General features: G+C 36.4%; 3 protein-coding genes across 8 annotated transcripts in view; 1 reads left to right on the forward strand and 2 right to left on the reverse strand.

Moving 5' to 3' along the window:
* Nucleotides 1-22,083, forward strand: part of LOC100537530 (uncharacterized) — an 858,077-nt gene that overhangs the window by 580,830 nt on the left and 255,164 nt on the right. The window lies entirely within an intron of this gene.
* Nucleotides 1,066-10,832, reverse strand: LOC108183829 (uncharacterized). 2 transcript variants are annotated; one of them, XM_021475637.3, is made up of 3 exons: nt 10,662-10,832; nt 9,836-9,982; nt 1,066-4,446 (listed from the first exon to the last, which is right to left on the reverse strand). In XM_021475637.3, exons 1-3 carry the CDS (start codon nt 10,768-10,770, stop codon nt 3,578-3,580), a joined length of 1,125 nt encoding a protein of 374 aa, XP_021331312.2. In that variant the 5' UTR covers nt 10,771-10,832; the 3' UTR covers nt 1,066-3,577. The 2 variants fall into 2 exon arrangements, with proteins under 2 accessions (XP_021331312.2, XP_073804830.1); XM_073948729.1 differs by lacking the exon at nt 10,662-10,832 and having other exon boundaries at nt 9,836-9,988.
* LOC137491106 (uncharacterized) overlaps nt 15,895-22,083 on the reverse strand; it is a 1,257,671-nt gene continuing 1,251,482 nt past the window's right edge. For 4 of the 5 annotated variants that reach the window (XM_073948424.1, XM_073948425.1, XM_073948423.1 and 1 more), the window contains one exon: nt 15,895-18,641. In XM_073948424.1, the coding sequence (XP_073804525.1) occupies nt 17,641-18,641 (1,001 nt within the window). In that variant the 3' untranslated portion in view covers nt 15,895-17,640. Of the gene's footprint in view, nt 18,642-18,735; nt 18,777-22,083 lie in introns of those variants that run through there. The other variant, XM_017355647.4, reaches the window with a different exon arrangement.

Below are 22,083 nucleotides of genomic sequence, written 5' to 3' on the forward strand. Positions count from 1 at the left end.
ATTAAAACCATGCTGATGTTTATAGCGGCACTACCGCTTAATATTTAGGTAGGAGTTTTCTTAGTAGTTCCTTTTGTCGTTAAGGGGCCTCTAATTCACAGTTACTCTCATAACGAGAGCTGGTGTGAAATATTTTGATGTTTAATGACTGTTCTATTGTTCAAGTTTTGTATTTGTTGTATACTTGGATGAATCCCTTTTTTATCTCCCCATTTTTTTTTCATTTTCGTTCTTTTTTCCCTTTTCGTACGATATTCATGCAACCTTATCTATATAAATGGGGGTCACATTATGTTTAATATGTACTTAAAATGGTAAATCTGAAGGTATGTACTTGGAATGTTAATGGAATTCACACACCTATTAAGAAAAGAAAGGTCCTGACTTATCTAAAAAAGGAGGGGGTGGACGTTGCATTACTTCAAGAGACCCACTTAAATGACCAAGAACATATTAAGCTTTCGCAGGGGTGTTATGCCCAAGCCCATTTTTCCTTTTACTTCAAGGAGTAGGGGTGTAGTTATTTTAATTAAAAAAGGTGTGCCACTTCAATCGGTGCAAGTTATTAAAGACACTAGAGGGCGCTATGTACTTCTAAAAGGGCTTTTACATGGGGAAGAAATTGCCTTCATGAATATTTATTGGCCTCCTGGTCACCCAAATATTTTTCTTATTGAAGCCTTTGCCAAATTAGCAGACTGGGGAGTTAAATCATTATTCATTGGGGGTGACTTTAACTGCCATTTATGTCCTATTCCCATGATAAATTCCCAGCAGGGAAACCGTTACTATCAGTACAGGCTAAAACACTTAAGGCCCTGTGTGAAGACTTTGATTATGTAGATATTTGGAGGGCTTGCCACCCTGCAGAGAGAGAGTACACTTATTTTTCAAAAGTTCATAGTTGTCACACGAGAATAGACTATCTATTCTCTCCCAAAAATATGTTGGAGCACATAACATCTTGCAAAATCGGAGATATAATAATATCTGACCACGCGGCAGTTTTCACTGAATTTTCCTTTAGATATCAAAATAATAAAGCCAGTGGTTGGAGATTTCATCCATTTATATTAGCTGATCATAACTTTATTACATATTTTACAGAGGAATTCAACACTTTTATGTCCATCAAATCGGTCTCAACTGAAGATTCATCCTTATTATGGGAAACAACCAAAGCATTTTCTAGAGGCATTATAATAGAGTACACACATAGTAAAAGGCGTAAACAAGCGGAACAAAAAGAGATTTTAGAGTCTAAGCTTAGGGATGCTGAGAGAACATACATTAATAAACTAAGCCCTGTTAAACTAAAGGAAATTACGGCGCTAAGGTCTGCGTTAGACTCTCTTTTAACAAAACAGGCAGAAGTGAAAATTCACTTTGCTAAGCAGAAAATGTATGAACATGGGGATAAAGCTAGGAAATATTTAGCACACCTAACAAAGAAAAAATCTTACTCTCAATCTATACAATCTATTATAGACAGTAACGGTAAACACTCTTTGGACAGCATATTCATTAATAATACATTTAAAGATTCTTTTGAGAATTTCTACAAATCAGAACTAAAAGGGGACACAACACAAACCACAGAGCTTTTCTTCTCGACACTTAATCTCCCCACGTTATCCGAAGATCAGTCATTACCCCTTAATGCCCCTATATCTAAAAATGAGGTTCTAGCAGCAATAAAGAGTTTACAATCTGGGAAAGCACCTGGTCCAGATGGACTTAGTTGTGAATTCTATAAGGAATTCAAAGACTTATTAGTGGATCCATTATTAAATATGTTTAATGACTCTTTTAGAAAAGGCCGCCTACCACAGTCACTGAGAGAGGCAAATATATCCTTAATTTTGAAAAAAGGAAAACAACCAGAGTACTGTTCCGTCATATCGCCCCATATCACTGCTAAATGTAGATCTGAAGATCCTTTCAAAAATTTTGGCCACCCGCCTTGAAGGCTTTCTTCCTGTATTAGTAAAGGATGACCAAACCGGCTTTATTGTAGGCCGTAACTCGGTAAATAACATGCGACGTCTTTTGAATGTGATTCAATTTGCTAAACAACAATCAGTAGAAGGTCTTGTGATCTCATTAGATGCGGAAAAGGCGTTTGATCGCATCAAATGGCCCTTTTTATTCCATACGTTACATAAATTTGGTCTTGGTGAACAATTTATTAAGTGGGTAGAAATATTGTATAATGAGCCTTTTAGTGCTGTACTCACTAATGGCTGTAGATCCTCTATGTTCAAAATTGAGAAAGGAACAAGACAAGGTTGCCCTCTCTCACCCCTTCTGTTTGCCTACTTAACTTGTGTCCTACATGGCAAAGATGTTTTATTTCATGAGAGGTGGGATCCATTTTTGTTACATATGGGTTTAAACATAACCTCCATAATCATCAGAGGATTGATTTAACAAGGATGCAATATCGCTACTTTAATTAATGCCCCCCCCCCCTTTTTTTCTTTCTTTTCTTTCTCCCCAGGTTCTGTTCACTTGTTTGTTGTTGTATCTGTTTTGCTTAAAAATTAATAAATACATTATAAAAAAATTAAAATAAAAAGTCAAAACGAAATAGAAACTAAAACTAATGAAAAATCCAAAACTATTATAACCTTGGTCCATTATCGGTGAATCAAGTCAAGAAGATTTACCAGTCTCTTAGAGTTTTTTGTCAGGATCTGTCAGGTTTTACCCTTTCAAACAAAGCTAGTGTTGTCCCTTTGAAATTCACAGTTTTTCCCGGATCTTCGCTTGATGTTTTTCCATACTTTTCTTCCATGTCACTCCAACCTTTTGCCAAGGTCTTTGTTTCTCTTTCCCAGGGATTCCTATAATAGTTTCTTATTCGCTGTTTATCAGTCCTTTTTCTTTCAGATCTCTTGATGCCTCCGTCATTGAATTGTACATGATCGGCCCGTTTACCAAAAAGATTTTAAGTTTTGCCGGCGGTGGTGTTTAGAACTTAATTCCCTTTTCATTTAGAATGCTTCCTTCCGGGATTCCAAAAATCTGATTATTATTTCTACGGGAGTGTGTTTCTAGATCTCACAGTTTCTCTTTTAAATTTTCTTGTATTTGAATGGATTGATTGAGCATTTCTTTCATCTCAGCAATGTTCTCCTCCAAAATTCTCCAACTCGCTGCCCCACTTCGTTGACCTTTTCTGTCGTTGCATTTAGGTCCGTGATAAGGTCATCCAGTTGTTGATTGACTTCTTGTTTACAGTTACTTAATTCCATTTTCACATCTTTTGTGAGAGAATCTTGGAAGGCAGTTAAATCAGATTTAATATTCTTCTGGAAGGCTTTGATGTCTGTAAATTTCATTTTTTTCAGGATTTACTGGTTGTTTTGTCCTAGCCTTTTTGTTTTTGTCCCTCCTCCATGTCATTTAAATATGGTTTAGGTTATTATATATGATGTAAAAAGGAGGATTAATACCAGTGTGTATGGAAGCGCTCTTTCTATGCTGCTACATGTGTCGGTGCCTTACCAGAAACCATCCAATGTGTTTCTTAAGCTGCCCTGATTAAGTGAAACTTTGTACACACTGATCATGTCTACAGTTTCTCTCCAGTGTGAATCCTCTCATGTGTTTTCAGGGTTCCTGAGCGAGCAAACCTCTTACTGCACTGTGAACACTTGTACGGTTTTTCTCCAGTGTGAACCCTCTGGTGGCGTTTCAATTTTGCAGCTGTAATAAAAGTCTTCTCACACTTCAAGCACATATACTCTTTCTCTCCAGTGTGCATCATCATGTGTTGATTAAGGGATGTTGAGCGGCTAAAACTCTTCCCACACTGAAGGCATGTGAATGGTTTCTCTCCAGTGTGGTTCCTCATGTGTATATTAAGGTTTGATGATTGGCTGAAACTCTTCCCACACTGAGTACATGTGAATGGTTTCTCTCCAGTGTGTATCCTCATGTGTAGATTAAGGGATGATGATTGGCTGAAACTCTTCCCACACTGACTGCATGTGAATGGTTTCTCTCCAGTGTGGATCCTCATGTGCTGATTAAGGTATGATGATTGGCTGAAACTCTTCCCACACTGAGTACATGTGAATGGTTTCTCTCCAGTGTGAATCCTCATGTGTTGATTAAGGTTTGCTGAGTTGCTGAAACTCTTCCCACAATGGGTGCATGTGAATGGTTTCTCTCCAGTGTGGATCCTCATGTGTTGATTAAGGTTTGATGATTGGTCGAAATTCTTCCCACACTGAGTGCATGTGAATAGTTTCTCCCTATTGTGGATCCTCATGTGGATCTTTAGTTTGTTTCTGTTTGCCAAACTCTTCCCACACTGATTGCAGGTAAAACAACGCTTGTCTCTCATTTTTAAAATATCATCAGTCTCTAAATGAGTTTTGTCTTCAATTTTGACATGATGTTCCTCCTCTTTACTCCTCTCATACTCTTTAACTAGGTCTGAAATAATAAAAAAAAGTTCAGCTTTTAGTAAATCATTAAAACTCTCAGTGAAAACTTTAATTTTGATGCACATTAAATGTAAAAACAGCAGATCATATTTAGATTGATCTTGTCATATTAACCTCCTAGTGTCCATTACACAAATACACATTTAAGCGGATACTCATATGATTAATCCCAGAGCATTTTGGTCATATTGATGAGACATAAATTTGAAAGCTGTAAATGGCCAGTTTCTATTTGTATATATTCGTAATCACACAAAACAACATGTTTTTGAAAAACTTGTAAAGCAGATAGGGAATGCTATTTCATTCTGTGCCTGACTGGTAAACCTGTCAGAAAAAAAGCAGCTGAATCTCTGAGAATATTTGCCCCACAGACATGAGACATATCTGCATAACATCTGCATAAAGCCTTAAACCTGCACCTTTAGATGACAAATGTTCTCTGGTTTAGTAATCTGCATGTAACGAATGCAATGCAGAATACTAACACTTAACGGTTTCAGATCATCAAACAAATGTAAATATTAGACAAAGATAACATAACTAAATGCATTGTGCAGTTTTTAAATGAAGAATTTTATTCTTAAAAGGAAGACAAAACACTGAACTACACAGACTTGTGTGAAAATGTTTTTCCCCATTAAACATAACTTTATTTATCACACCGGGTTCAAGTTCTCTAGCCACACCCAGACCTGATAACTACCACACGTTCTCAATCAAGAAATTACCTAAATAGGACCTGTCTGAAGTAGACCAAAAGAGCCTCAAAAGCTAGACATCATGCCAAAATCTAAAGACATGTAAACACAAATGAAAAAGAAAATTCTTGTGTCATAAGTAAAAAAAACAAAAAACAAAAAAAACTGAATCAAATGCAGAAAAACAACAAGGGTTTATTAAGGAGTGAGAAACGGAAAAAGCAAAAATCAAAGTAAACACCCGGTCGGGTGAGTGCTGATAAAGTTTCATGGGAAAAAACAACCAGACACTCACTCACTAGCGGTCCTGGACACAAATACAGGGTGAGTAACAAAATAATATGCACACAAATTATCGATAACATACTGACAAACATGAAGGGAATGATGTGGTATAAACAGGAAAAAAGGGAAACGAGAGCTTCTGTGACTGCAAATAAAAGCAGATGACATGAGATAATCTGTAACCCAGAACAGGAGAAGAGAGCAAAAGCGTGAGGTACGGTGACAGTACCCCCTCTCTCAAGAACGGCCCCTGGCATTCCCTTAAGACTCACTATGGAACTAATGAAACTGATCAATGAGAGAGCGGTCCAGAATATCCAGAGCCGGAATCCAACATCTTTCCTGTGGACCATAACCTTTCCAGTCTACCAGATACTGATAACCTCTCTACCTCTCCTCCTCACATGCAGGGGCCAGTGCACTGTGTATGTGAGTGCACCCTCAACCAGTCTGGGAGGCAGAGGAGCAGAGGTTATGGGGTGCAGTGGGGAGAGAAGCATGGGTTTGATCTTAGACACCTGAAAAAAAGACTGGATGAATGTTTTTAAACTTAGACTTAATTTGAGTTGAACCAACACTAGACTGAACACCTTGATAATGGGAAATGGTCCAATGAAGTTGGTTCCCAATTTATGTAAGGGAAGTCTGAGAGGAATGTCTTTAGAAGACATGGCTAAAGCCATAAAGAATCCGATTCCATGGACATAAGAATGTGAGAAGGCTTTCATAGATACAGTACATGTCCCGGTCGAAGGTCTGTAATGTTAAGCTAATTATTCATTAAAGGCCAAGCCATTCTCATACGTGACGTACTGTTCTTTGTGAGACTGAAATGTTGGTAATAGCTGTGTTTCCATCCAAAAATGAGAACTAAATTTATTTGCAAAACTGGAATATTGTATGAAAAATACACAAATAAATCAGCGTTTCCATCCAATGAATCAAAGAGAACAAAATCGTCACATCCTGATTAACTGGTTCCAAGTATCAACAGTAAAAATAGAATTTATTACGGCAGAAGAAGTTACATGAATCTTTTGCTTATTTAATAAATGACTTTCCCCTCAGAGGACAATGAACATGTGGTGGCGTTTGAAGCCATGAGATGCAGAGAACAGACACTCTTGACACACTCCAGACGCTCTGGAGATCATTAATAATACAATAACATGAATACTGAAATGGTTCAGGTGTTTTAGAATGACCAAAACAACATTTTATACGCTCTGCAGTGTGCTCAGCCTGCTGGTTTGTGCATTCACACACATTTGTATCATCATAAAATCTCTTATAACCAACCTTTTTTAATGCACAAACTGGAATTTGTTCAGTAAAGGTGCTTGCGTAGTTTACGTAAGTTTTATCTTTTCTTATAAAATAAAAAGTTTATCCTACTCAGTTATGCGCATGTTTTTTATGCCAATATTTCAAAAGTTATGTGCATCATGACATTTCCATCAACCAATTTTTTTATGCTCATAGCCCATCCAAAATGCACTTAAAAATAGGTGGCTGGAAACGTAAGGCTAAGCGAGAAAAAGGAAAGGAGACTGACAAAAACTCACGAGTTTAGAGAATAAAACCTGCTACTGACCAGGTAGGTTCACAGAGTAAGTTACCACGGTAACTGACTCGCAGTTAAAGTTAGATCTCTTTCAGAAACTGGCTTACCCTGCTTTCTCAAGTTTGACAAACCTGCCATTTTGAAATGATAACCCAGACTTTCTCTCATTTCAGGATTAAAATACTCTGAGTTTTCACTTGACCTCCTTTCTGAAACAGGGCCCTGAACTCATATGCTATTGTTTTAGAACTTCAATTGCCTATTGGAGAAATGACCAGGATTAATAAACTTGCTCCACAAACAAATGTGTTCATGACTATACATACAAAAAACAATAAAATAAGAAAATATGACTTTGCAACATCAAGCAGCATTAGGCATGGGCCAGTATAAGATTCTGACGGTATGATAAGCTTGAATAAAAATATCATGGTTTAACTGTACTTTTTCCCTTTGAACAAAATATTTTCATTGGAGAAACTTTTACAATATCTTGGAGCAGTAAACATGTCTGGCAAAATCATTCAAATGAATAATTGACAACTGCTGTCTTCATTTGTTTTAAAAATACAGATTTATTTACAATTTAAAACCTCATCATTTGGATACATTTTCTCCTGGAGATACTGTTGTCCTAAAAAACTTAAAATAAAACATTTTTAAAAAGTATATACTGTAGGAACAATACAGCTGAAAATATTGGCGGTTTTAAAACCTTGACTTTTCTCAAACCGAGGTATACCTTGTAAACTGTCCCATGCCTAAGCAGCATAACACGGTTTTTAGAATCTAAAAATTCATCTTTTAAAAAAAAAAGTCTCAAGCAAAAAGATTTCAATGGCGGTGCCTGCTGGTACGTGAAGAATTTGGTCAATACTGACAAACTTTACGCTCAAATGTTTGCTTATCATCAGCATGCTGTAATCCATTTCTTAAACAGCAAAAGTCATTTTTAGACTAGTTTGTTGGCCAGTTGTAGTCAGTGCAATGCTAAACGTTATTGTTCCACTATAATGTGTTTGTTTTGTCTCATGTCATCCCACAGCAACATCATATAGTTTAGAATACTCTACAATGTTTTATAATAATTAATTATTTTAGTGTCCATTTCATTCAGCATATTTAATATTGGGGGCATCCACGTTTTCTGACATACTTTAAACCAGAGTTTCTGCAGGTTTCACCAAGTTAAATTTAAGACATTAAGACATTTTTAAGACCATTATGAAATTTTAGACTCATAAAGGGCTAAAGATTTTTTCAAATGGCCCAGATAGAAAGGATTTTATTTTCCCTATCAAAAAATAAATAATAATAATTTTATACATTTAATTATACAATAATAAATGAATAATAAAAACATTTAATATTTTAGATATTTCTTAGCAAAAGATCTTAAATATTGTGTAAAAACAAGCAAGCTCTACTTCACTTTTTTCCAACATAAATTTTCTTTAAAAAAACAAAAAAACAATTAACAAGTGCATTAAAAGTTTTAATGATAAAAATTTAAAAAAAAAAAATATGCACAACAGTCTGTCCTCAGCAGTAAATACATGGAGCACGTTTAAACATATGTTATTGTAAGGAAAACAATTTAAGCATTATGATAAATAGAGTTAAAATGACCTTTTTGAATAAAAAGTTTACTGTTTTATTGAGATGGATTGTTGGTGATTGTATGGGGTTTGACCAGATTGAGCAGCAAAACATGAACAAAGGAAAATGAAGACTTGTTTAAAAAAGATTTAAGACCTACAATACAACATTTCAGTAAATTTAAGACTTTAAGGCCTAAAATTTTGATTTTGTAATTTACAACCCCGCATAAACCCTGTTTAAACACAATAGCCCTGGTAATTAGTTTTTATAACATTAATTTAGTTCTAACTCAGAGAGAGAGAGAGAGAGAGAGAGAGTTTTAATTTTATTGCCATTTCAGCGTCTATGGCTATGTCATGGCAAAAGGAAAATAGATCAAGTAAAAATATTCTAACAATTAAAAGTCATCAACAGCAATAAATAATGTACAAGGTAAAACATATAAATAATAATAATAATGATAATATATAAGAAAAAAATCTAAAACCGTTTTTTAGGATTTCCTTTTGATAAAAATTCTCCAACTTTAGATGGATTCACGTTTAAAAATATTTCCTTTAAAGTCTCTCCAGATAAATATTGTTGTCTAATAACATTAAAAATGGGGCATTCCACAAGAATATGTTTAACTGTTTGGTTTCTGTTGCAATAAAGGCATTTTGGTGGTTCTTCTCCTTTGAGTAAATGTTCATGTGTGAGTCTTGTGTGTTCTAACTCAGATAAAATCTGTAAGAACTAGTAACAACTACTAGAAAAAGGTTTAAACCCATAAAGAAGTTGAGGGGAAAAAGGGAATTGTGATCAACATGACATGCAAATGGAAATTACTAAGCCAACACTATCACCGTAATAGCAGATATCTTCTATGAGAATACTGTAGGTCAAATATCGTCAGCTCAGTTAAACTTTAATTTATTATTTTTAATTAATTTTATATAGCGCCTGTGCTCTCAAGAACTCTTTACAAACAGTAGAACAAGAAAAGCAATAACCTTAAGAAGGTAGAGAAAATGGGAGACTACTAATGCATAAAAGAATGACAAAAGACATGAGAACAAGTAACAAAAGAAACTTGTTACTATCTTTCAATAAGTGCTTATGTGCATTTAGTAGAACTAGGCAGCACACTCAGGGCTACAAGATGGATTAATTTAGTATTCTTATTATTAAAAAATATCTGAATGAGGATCAAATGACTGAGTTGGTGTTTGAGAATGAAAACCAACCTGTTTGTTCCTGCAGATCTTCCTGTTTGACTGTGAATGTTTCTTCAATCTTCACATCTTCACTCTCCTCTTTAACAAACGCCATCTTTATAACAGTGTGGAGATCAGTCGCTTCAGCAGGAGTTTTTCTCTGTGTTCGGACACTTCCTGTTTAAAATGAATAAAACAATGAACAGAAACAAAAATAACTTATCTTCAACACTTGCTGCAACAGTTTCTTTATATGAGAGTAATTAAAAAGAAATCAAGTAAAAGAGTGAGTCCGAGCAAGAAACAATGAGCTGATTAAAAGTAGTACTCCGTTTATTATATATAGTGATGTATACTTAGAATGGAGTGATATTACGCTATTGAATCAAGTAAACCTTCATCATTAGGACACTTATTACACACTTTTCTGTTGCTTTATTCAAACAATATAGGTAATATAAACCATAAAGTTAGTTTTATATTTACACACTCGTTCATTAAGAAGTCTGTATATTATTTACCATGTTACTTTGAATATTCGATGCAAGTGTGAATTAAAAACAATATTAACACTGTTTATTTGACAGTGAACACTGTTGTACTTTGATAGTCATTTGCTGCCAATATGATTTCACTATTTAGAGTTTGCAAATAATACTTTTAGGAAATTATATTAAGTGGAAGTCAGAATGTGTGAATATAAAACCAACTTTACCTCTAAGTTATGTAAAATAGTAACGTTGTATAAAGGGTTAAAATAATATTGTCAACAGCAGGTACATAATTTAGCATCGGATGAAAAAACCTTAAACTGTAATCAATCGGTTTATATAAGTGTAAAAGCTTGAAAACAAACCTTTCTCCTGTTGAAATAAAGCGCAAAAGCGGCGCCGCCTTATGACGTCACAGCACCCCGCCAAAATAAAAGTCATTTTGTTCAGCTTTTTTTTTTTTGCTACTGTCATGAGTCATGACTTATTGATAAATTTCTCCCTCGTTTTCACTTTACACTATATCAGCTCTCTCTCACACACACAGACATATTTAGTATTTGAAGCTGATCAAAACATTTTAAAGATAATTTTAAAAAAAAACTTTTTAATTCACTTTATGACGACTTGCATGTCTAGAACCAGGCCCGGATTAAGAACTCAGGGGCCCCTGGGCACATTGTCTTGTAAGGCCCCCTACGTGGCCATACTGTATATATATATATATATATATATATATATATATATATATATATATATATATATATATATATATTTTATTTTTATTTTTTTTAAATTTTTTTTTTAAGGGTATTTCAATGTATTGCCTTTACAAACTTATAAAGCATATTATTGCTATGGCATATAACGCACAATGCTTCTCCAATCCAGTTCTATGAATCTGAGTTCTATGAATCTGAGTCTTTCATAATACAAACACTGATTTACTGTCTCTCTCCTCCTCTCCCTGTATTTTCTCTACTCTTCTCGTGATGAAGACTTGATTATAAACCTAAAAGTATCCGAAATCACAGACACTATACCTCTTCTCTCCCGTCTCTCTCCTCTTCTAGGCCTTTCTCTCTCTCTCTCCCTCTCTCTCTCCTTTTCTGTCTGTCTCTTACACAATGAATCCAGTCCGCGCTGCGCTGCCGTTAGCCCCTCCGCCTGGTTAATGCTAGCTACTCATTTAAAGTTACCATAACGTCTTCTTCTGTACCCTCATTCTCCTGATCATGGGTCTGTTTAAAGATGGTGTGTATGGAAAATGCCTCAATAAAGATGCCTCCTCTCCTCTTTCTCTCGCGTTTGCTAAATCCACTTGTCCACTCATTTTTGATCTATGACAGATATAACGTTACACTAAAGTCCGCTCAGTTTAGTGCGGGTTATTACAAAACTGACGTTTCCGCGCTTGACCAATTACAGCATTCTGTTTAGTTAAAGATAGAAAGGCAATTTAAATATAATAATAATATTAATATGTGTTCCCGACTTTTTGGCTCAGAGGAAATACAGTTGTCTAAGCAATATAGTTTTTGCAGAGAGGGAGTCACCTATAATAATAAGGCTAAACATTATTAAATACCCACGAGACACTTGTGACTTTATATCACATTTGCATTATTTTAAAAAAATGTTTCCTTCCTGTTAAAAATAAATATATTTCCAATCTGATATGTAAAGGGGAGAAAAAAAGTAGCACGAGTTCAGCTGTTGGTGGATTCGAACCGAGTTTATGATTAATCGCGTCAAAAGACGATGCGGGGCGCCTTACAAGGTACGCCACTGCGACTGTTGATAACAGCAGCTCTATACTTGTCTTGTCTCTATCAATCAGGCATCGATGGGCGTAAACCCTGAATAGCTTATTCCAACTAGATGCGCTATTTGCAATTGGCCAAAAAAGACACTCCGAAATTGTCTTTTTTTTTCTCCCCCCTCGCAGGGGCCCCTAGTGCGCACGGGCCCCTGGGCCTGTGTCCATAAGGCCCATTGGTTAATCCGGCCCTGTTTAGAACACATTACTAAATCTCATCCTTGTGATTAGGGTCTTTCCTATTTCTACAACTTCCTGAGTTTTTTATATATGAATTGTTTTCTCTTAGTGTCTGTTTCTTGTCATTCTTTATCTTCTGGAATCATATTTAACTTTACCTTAAAGAAGCATTAAAGGGGTAGTTCACAAAAATTACAATTCTGTCATTTACTCATCTCTACCAGTTCCAAACCTGTTTGAGTTTCTTCTGCTGAATGCAAATGAAGATATACTGAAGAATACGAGGGGCAAAAATGTCTTCACCCAAGTAATCAACATTTTGTTTTAGTTCCTGCCTGACTGCTTGAGTCCATAAAGTGATTATTTTCAATTTACACACCGGTTTCTCTTTCTTTCAGATTTTACCTCATTACTAGGGCCAAACAGAATCTTGACCTTTTTTGCTATTTCTTCTGAGAATTTTGTATAAAAAATAAATAAATAAATAAAAACTGCGGATTTATGTGGTGTTATTTTGGGAGTATCTTAATTAAAAGCTTTTTACAATGCAAATCTATCTAGATCCACTTGTTTGGTAAACAAAACAAGTCTCTTCTATAATATCTCTACTAAAAGACAGAAAATATTACTTTACACACTGTATTGTAGATAAATTAAATAAACATTTTCATATTAGTTAATAATATTACTGAAATTAATGAAAAACTGAAAAAATAAATAAATGTACACACATTTATACAAGTAAATAAATAGACTCAATGATGGGCTAAATTCTGCGGATTTCTGTGCACACAGATTTTATGTGGGCCTACTTATAACCTTCTGGTGTTTCTATAAAAAATGTCACATTCTATTGGTGCATATAAATACGCTGTTTTTACATCCATCAGGTGAGCAATCAGGGGCAATGCGGTGGCCCATGGATAGCATGTTCGCCTCACAGCAAGAAGGTCACTGGTTTGAGCCTCGGCTGGGTCGGTTGGCATTTCTGTGTGGAGTTTGCATGTCCTCAATGTGTTTGCATGTGTTTGCTCCGGTTTCCCCAAGTCCAAAGACATGTGGTATAGGTGAATTGGGTAAAAGCTCAAATTGACTCTAGTGTGAGTGTGTTTGTGTGTGTGAGTGGATGTTTCCCAGGGATGGGTTGCAGCTGGAAGGGCCTTTGCTGTGTAAAACATGTCCTGGATAAGTTGGCGGCTCATTCCGCTGTGGTGACCCCACATTAATAGAGACTAAGCCGAAAAGAAAATGAATAAATGGTGAACAATCAGATTTTCTTGCACAGCTTTTGCATTAACACTCTTATACTAGTCATGTTAGCAGTTGGAGAAAAAATCTTGTCATAGTTCACACCTTTTTGCTGGCTGTACCATTTGGCAAAATACCATGTTTTGTATTTGTCAGACCATCACTATCTCTCTCAATTGTAAAAAAACAATTTACCCCCTTTTTCTTTGCCTTTAGTTAGGTTGGTAAGAGTAAAGGTTACAATTTCTTTTAACGATTGCATGTCTTCATTCACAGCTTTAACCCATGTGAGCGACAGTTCATGTGTTCATATATACTGTGTCGCTCACATGCTGCAGAGAAGTGTCAAAGTGAGTCTTGCTGACAGCGGCTTGGTAAATGCATTGGTCAAGGCTCACAAAGTTGTCATTTTAAATATAATTATATTACAAATAAATAAAAGTTTTATTATTATTATAAAACTATTATTATTATGCAAATATTTTAAATAAATAACAGAAATCAATCAGCGAAATAAGATCTTATAAAAATATTTTGCATGAATTTTAATTTCACGAGTTTCATGAGAATTCTAGAGAACACAAAATAATAATGTATAGAATTATCCCTGACTCTGACAGCAGTGAAATAATGATAACCCACTTCTAGCCCAAATAAACCTTAAATTTGGTCTTTGTTTCACCAGCAGGTCCTATTGTGCTGAGACTAGATTTTTTTCACAATTTCAGTCCTCATAAAACTTGTTTATCGAACAATCATTTTATTTTATATCGAAATAAGTCTTTATTTTAGGATTTTTTTTTCTTTATTGGATAGGAAGGATAGCCATGGTGACAATCTTAATTCCAAAAACTTCTGCTTAAAACATGTTTTTTTTTTTTTTGTCATTCTAAAGAGTTTTACAGATTTGTTAATGTTATTCCTAAAAACATCATAGTATTGATCAGAGGTATTCTTTTTACACTATTCTGTAATGTTTTCTCTTTCATCTCTGTTTTTGGTCAATTTATGTTTTAGAGATCCAAAATGTAGTAAGTTTTTAAGGAATATTTTTATTCAAAAGCTTAATCCTAATCAGCTCAGACCTCATTTCATTTTTAAAGATTTTAATTCACAGGAATTAGAAAAAATAAGAACAAGTTACATTTCTTACCCAATTCTGCCCAAAATTAAAGAGCTTAAGTTTAAAATGATTACTGATGTGTATCCATCAAAATAATTTCTGAGATTAATATTTGATACTGAGGATAACTTTTGTCAACTTTGGGAAAGTTATACTGAAAACACTGAGCATATTTTCTACAATTGCATATACTCATGTACATGACAGAATGCCTCATGTCAATATCCATGTAAACCTTTTTTTGTTTGCTATAAACTAGTTAAATTTGGTAAAACTTAAGAAAAATTGTACACAGCATTACCTGGTTAATAACCTTTTTAGCTTTATAAAATTTTTCATTCATAAATGAAGTGCTTCAGTAGTCTGTTGAGTACTGGAATTACAACAAACTACTTAAGCTCTCATTCACAATAGTGACACTGGGTTTCCCATACAACAATTTATTTGTAGTAATGTGGGAGTTTTCACATGAACATATATTTAAAGGCAACCAGTCGTGTACAGACAGTTTAATTGTCTTCATGAAGAAAACTTGTCTTCATTTGTTACCCACAACACATCAAGATTTGATCAAGTCAAAATCTCATAATCTGACACAAATCTGATTTGTCGTAACAGGCAAATGGCATTGTGTAGTCTGAACAGGGCTTTAGGGAGTCTGCTTCAGTTGCTCACAGTCATTGCCTTATGGCAAGTTTACACCGCACAAGTTTAGGCGGACTTTCATTCTCCAACAAGTTTAGTGAAACTGCAGACAAAAGCCCAAAACTTGAGGCAAATGGTTGTTTGTTCACACGAGTGAAATCCGACAATGTGAATGATCGAAAACACAATCTAAAGCTATACTTTCACCTGGCACCACATCGCACACCTCCTCTGACTGCGCGCACACCTCACGACGCGGACAAGGCTTTTATACTCACCGCATTCTTTGCTGTGATATTCTTTAAAACGACAGGGGGCGGCCAAAAGAATCTGACCATGAAGTCAGATAAATAAACAAAGTAGTAGAAAATTTCCGGAACTACGTCATATCATTACCATCATTCAAGATTTTTAAGCTAATTATTTTTATTGTGTTTATAAGTTATTTTAATTATTATAAGCATTTTTAGAACCATTCAAGATTTTTTAAATCAAACTTTGATGCATCACTTTCTTTTGTTCATATCTCAGACAGTTTTACCCATTGAAGTTTATTAAAATATTAATGACAAAAGAACATGGGTTGCTCTACAAATATATTTTATTATGGCAAAAATAAAAGCAAAAAAGTACACTGACTAAAAAATACATGTTTTTTTTTTAGATTTAGCCCACTCCACAATTCACACATTATTGTCTGGCTAGTTTCTGTCCTATACTTATGCTAAAAAGGGAATAATGGTCCAACACTTCTGACCATGATCACCAATAAAGCCTAGAAAAACATGGCATCAGTGTATTGTAAGCCAATAGGGTCAAATATTCCTTTCCAATTATCAAAAAAATAATTTGTTCCTTAATTATAGTTTTGATATTAAATTGTTTTAAATTTAAAATTGTAACGTATAAATCAGTGTAAAACCTGCGACTAATGGAAAAACATATTCTGTAATCAGGGCCGGAGTGGGACTCTTTTTCAGCCCTGGAGTTTCAAGCCTCAGACCGGCCCACCTCAGTTCACCACTGACTATATTAAAATAAGGTTATTTCCAATTCAGTTTCTAATTACACTATCACGTCTTTTTTTGAGAAAACAGCTCTTTCAGAACTTCAAATGTTCAACAACCCTTACAGTATTATGTCTTAACAATAAAAATGAAAAAAAAAAAATTGTTACTCAGACAAGGACCAAACCCAGGTTGGCCGCGTCTTTATCTAACCGTACTAACCACTGTACCACAACAGCTGTACGGTGAATGGTGACTTATCTAGTTATATCATCATTAACCTGCAGGCTGCATCCTGCTCACGAGGCTACGAGAAAATAGATAAAAAGAGCAGAGCTGCGGTAAAATAATAAGAAGGCTGTGGTCAAGTAAATAAATAAATTATTTTTAAAAAGTGTGACTGCTGAGAGCAACAGATTCTGGAGCTAGGGACACCGGCCCTCGCGGCCAAAAAAAGGATCGGCCCACCGGGAATTCTCCCGGTCCTCCCGATTAGCCAATCCGGGCCTGTCTGTAATTATGTACCTGGGTCTCCACTTTTGCCATGGCCTCTTTGACTTTTAAAGAACATCCTTCAGGTTTTTACAAACTTTTAACAAAAGCTGTCCTCTTTCCCATGGCTGGTGCAATTTCTAGCCAAGAATTATTGGTCATCTGGTGATCTCTATGATCATGGATCATAAGGATGTCTGTGCAGGCGTACGTTTCAGGCAAAGTCTCAAATGCGGCACCATTGCGTACTGTTTGCTGATAAAGATGTCTTCAGATGCTCAAAGTGATTCATATTCAACTCAAATCATAATCTGGCGCTGCGCGCACTGTTTGCTTGAGTCTCAAAAAAAAAAAAAAACATACACTCCGCCGGCCGAAATTATGTCGCGTTTACCCAAAGCAAACCTCTGCAAACTCCGCGATGACATCACATTTGCTGCACGCACTCAAGCAAACAAGCGGACGCATCAATTATAAACCAGGCTTAAGCGTGTAGGACAGTGTTCCCTGCATCTCCCTTAACACTTTCTTCTCCCTAATCTTTCTAATTCTATATTCAGAGCCGAAAATTAGTTTGAAGTGTGCAATTTGCACAAAATAAAATAATCAGTTCATAATAACTTGAAACACATATAAAGGTATTCAGCTTTTTATGCAGCCCTGTAGAAACTCTCACAACCTGGCACATCCTCACCCCTCTTCAGTTATTGAGTTTAAATCTTCAGGCGTTCCAAGGGTTTCATTATCAGTAACTTGATATGTATTCAAGAGTTCACACTTGTTTGACATGCTGTCCTGGGAAAGAGCCCCAAGCTCCGCTGGACAAGGCCTCATTTTTGCTCTCCATTGTGAAGCTTCAGGTGAGTGCTGAGACTTCTTTTACATTTAAAGCCCTTTCCACACTCACTGCATCTTAAACGATCCTCTCCTGAGTGAGTCTTCATGTGTTGCTTCATAGAGTCTTTGCGTGTGAAGGTCTTTCCACACCGATCACATGTGAACACTATGGTTCCAGTGTGACCATCCATGTGGTTCATGAGGCTAGCTTTGGTTGTGAAACTCTTTCCACACTGAGCACATGCAAACGGCTTCTCTCCGCTGTGACTTATCATGTGGTGTTTGAGTGAGCCTTTATATGGGAAACTTTTACCACACTCTGTGCATGTGTAAGGTTTCTCTCCAGTGTGGATCCTCATGTGGATGTCAAGGTAGTGCTTTTGAGAAATACTTTTCCCACACTGTGTGCAGGTAAAAATTCTTTCTTCATTGTGTGTTCTCATGTGGATTTTAAGGGTGACATTTTGCTTAAAACTCTTTCCACACTGAGAGCAAGAGTAAGGCTTCTCCCCAGTGTGAATTCTCATGTGCACTGCCAAGTTTCCTGTTTTAGAGAAGCTTTTTCCACAATGTTGGCATGTATACTTCCTCTGCCCAGTGTGAATTCTCTGGTGCGCTGCAAAGTTTCCTGCATGATAGAAGCTTTTTCCACACTGTTGGCATGTGTACGGCCTCTCTCCAGTGTGAATTCTCATGTGGTTTTCAAAGCCTTGTATATAACCAAACCTCTTTCCACACTGTTTGCAGGTGTAAGGTTTCTCTTTAGTGTGAACTCTCATGTGAATATCAAGGTTTGACTTTTTACTGAAACTCTTTCTACACCGTGTACAGCTGTAATTACACATAGACTTGGATTTCCGAGGTCTTCCACGTGATGAAGTCTTTTTAGACAGTGTGGGTTTTTCATCAGTCATTATTACTTGGTGTTTCTCAAACTGCTGTTTCTCTTCCTTTTCATTCTGATGAAGTGTCTCTTCTTTCAGCACCATCAGGTCTTTAAATGAAAAAAAGTTAACTTTAGTTTGAAGGTTCAAAGCGAGAAGCATGAGATGGATGTTTCACCCAAAAATGAAAATGATAAAAATTACCATTTACTCTCCATCATGCAGTTTTAAACATTTCCTTTCTTCTGGAACACAAAGAAAACTAGAGTTTTTCACAATATCTTTTTTCTGTGTTCAGCTGAATCAAGAAACTCATAAAGGTTTAAAACCACACGAGGAAGAGTAAACGGTGAGGCTATTTTCATTTTGTCGTCAACTATCCCTTTACAGGGTTCCTATAATTAACCCTTTTATTTTTTTAACAAAATGTAAAATAAGTCTTTGGCGTTCCCAGAATGTGTCTGAGGTTTCAGATCATATACCTTGCAGAATATTTCATTTTGGGGGTCAGAGGAAAACCAAGTTTTTTTGTGCCTGTGGCTTTAAATGCAAATCATCAAATGCACTCGCTCTAGATTATTTGTGTTGTGTTCCCTCATGTACATCTTCCACTCGATTAAAAACATTTGTGACTTGCTTGCAAGTACGCATAATTCACGCTTATATTAGTGAGGCTGCATTATTGTATTTAAATTATGCTATTGCTTCCCAGTACTGGGTTGCAGCTGGAAGGGCATCCGCTGTTTAAAACATATGCTAGATAAGTTGGTGGTTCAATCCGCTGTGGCAACTGCTGATAATTAAAGGTACTGGGCTGAAGGAAAATGAATGAACTTATGCAAATGCTTAATGCCTCGTTTGCTGTTAACTGAAGTGATGAGATGGCAAGATGACATACTTTCCTACTTGTTTTCATTAATTTGTACTTTTTTCTTTGTTTTCTTGCCTTTGTGCATGTCCTGAGGCTTTGCTGAAGACCTACGTGGTGACAATTTATATAGCTGACAATATGCAGAAATGCCAGATAAAAAGGCATTTTTGGATCTTTCCTGCTGGAGATACTGTTGTCCAAAAAAAAACTTAAAACGGAGAAACAACCTTAAATATACCATTTGGCGGTTTTATACATTAAAAATGGTTATCGTTCCATGCCCTAACAGCATAACACTGTTTTTAGTAGGGCTGCAACAACAGAACCAATAAAAATCAATTACTAAAAGCGTTGGCAACGAATTTCATAATCGATTCGTTGTGTCGCGGGACACAGAGACATTTGAATGTTTAAAAAAAAAAAAAAACACTTCAGTTCAGCGTGGAGTGAACACGGTCTCTCTCTACTTTTTTACACTGATAATGAGTTCAGCGCCTCAAAGACAGGGATGAGGAGGAAGAGAGATCAGGGTAAATCACTACAAATTCCTACTTATGTTTCAATTTGAAGTGAGGACCATGTTGTTGTCCCTGGTGCTGGTGTTTTACTCGTTATCCAGCGTGACAAGCATGACAAGTTAGTGTTAGCTCATCATATCATCACAATTATGCAGTGTTTTAACTGTCTAATGCTTATTTTATATTTTAGACATGCAAATACACACAAGTACTAGCCCTCTACTGCACGGTGTAACCTTATGGCAACATGATACTTATGTTCATTTCCCTGCCACTATTTCTTTAAGACCAACATATTTTTTTTTTGTTTGAAAGAGAAGACCTTAGTGAAGCCAATGATGTGCCTTGGTTAAGTCACATGACATCCAGTGTTTTTCTGTAGTGCTATTTCTGACAGACTGGCGTTTATTGTGAGTAGTTGCTAAATGCAAATGCAAACGTCAATAAAAACATTTTACATTACATTTTACATTTAGTCATTTAGCAGACGCTTTTATCCAAAGCGACTTACAAATAAGGACAAGGAAGCAATTTACACAAATAAGAGCAACAATGAATAAGGGGTATAGGCAAGTTTCAGGTCTGTAAAGTCTAAGAAGGGAAGTATTAGTAGTATTAGTTTTTTTTTTTTTTTTTTTTGATACAGTTAGTGTGATATTCAGAGAGGCAATTGCAGATTAGGAAGTGTAGTGGAGACTAAATAGTTGAGTTTTTAGTCGTTTCTTGAAAGTAGCGAGTGACTCTGCTGTTCTGATGCAGTTAGGGAGTTCATTCCACCAACTGGGCAGATTGAGCGTGAGCGTTCGCGAAAGTGATTTCTTCCCCCTTTGGGATGGAACCACGAGGCGACGTTCATTCACAGAACACAAGTTTCTGGAGGGCACATAGATCTGCAGAAGTGAGCGCAGATAAGAAGGAGCAAGGCCAGAAGTCACTTTGTAGGCAAACATCAGAGCTTTGAATTTGATGCGAGCAGCAACTGGCAGCCAGTGCAAACGGACTAGCAGCGGAGTGACATGTGCTCGTTTAGGTTCATTGAAGACCACTCGTGCTGCTGCATTCTGGAGCAGCTGAAGAGGCTTGATAGAGTTAGCTGGAAGCCCAGCTATTAGAGAGTTGCAGTAATCCAGTTTGGAGAGAACAAGAGCTTGAACAAGGAGTTGAGCTGCATGTTCAGATAAGAAGGGTCGGATCTTTCTGATGTTATAGAGTGCGAATCTGCACGATCGAGCAGTTCTAGAAATGTGGTCAGAGAAGCTTAGTTGGTCATCAATCGTTACTCCAAGGCTTTTCACCATTTTGGATGCAGTAATAGTTGCCCCATTCATCTGGATTGAAAAGTTATGGTGTAGAGTCGAGTTGGCAGAAACTACAAGCATTTCAGTTTTTGTGAGGTTCAGCTGAAGATGATGATCTTTCATCCAGTGTGAAATATCCAACAGGCAGGCTGAGATACGAGCTGGAACCGAGGGATCATCAGGATGAAAAGAGAGGTATAGCTGGGTATCATCAGCATAGCAGTGGTAGGAGAATCCATGTCTCTGGATGACTGGTCCTGGAGATGATGTGTAGATGGAGAAGAGAAGTGGCCAAAGAACAGAGCCTTGAGGTACCCCAGTGTTTAGATGCTGTAGGTTGGACACCTCTCCCCTTCAAGACACCATGAATGACCTGTCAGTGAGGTAAGATCTGAACCATTGTATAACAGTGCCCGCAACGCCCAGTGACTCAAGCGTATATAGCAGGATCTGGTGGTTGACAGTGTCAAAAGCAGCTGACAAGTCCAGCAAAATGAGGACTGATGATTTAGAGTCTGCTTTAGCCAGTCTGAGATCCTCCACAACAGAGAGCAGGTCAGTCTCAGTTGAGTGGCCTTTCTTAAAGCTGGATTGCTTGTTGTCCATGAGATTGTTTTGAGTAAGAAAGTCCAGGACTTGATTGAACATTACTTTCTCCAGAATCTTGGCCATGAATGGAAGCAGGGATACTGGTCTGTAGTTTTCAAGTAGCGTATGGTCCAGGTTGGGTTTCTTTAGCAGTGGGGTTACCCTAGCCTGCTTAAATGAAGTGGGGAATAAACCAGAGTCAAGAGATGTGTTAATTATGTGAGTCAGTGTTGGTATGACTGCAGGAGAGATGGCTTGCAAGAGATGAGAGGGAATG

Source organism: Danio rerio, chromosome 4 (assembly GCF_049306965.1).
Source record: "Danio rerio strain Tuebingen ecotype United States chromosome 4, GRCz12tu, whole genome shotgun sequence".
In the NCBI taxonomy this organism is placed as follows: Eukaryota; Metazoa; Chordata; class Actinopteri; order Cypriniformes; family Danionidae; genus Danio; species Danio rerio.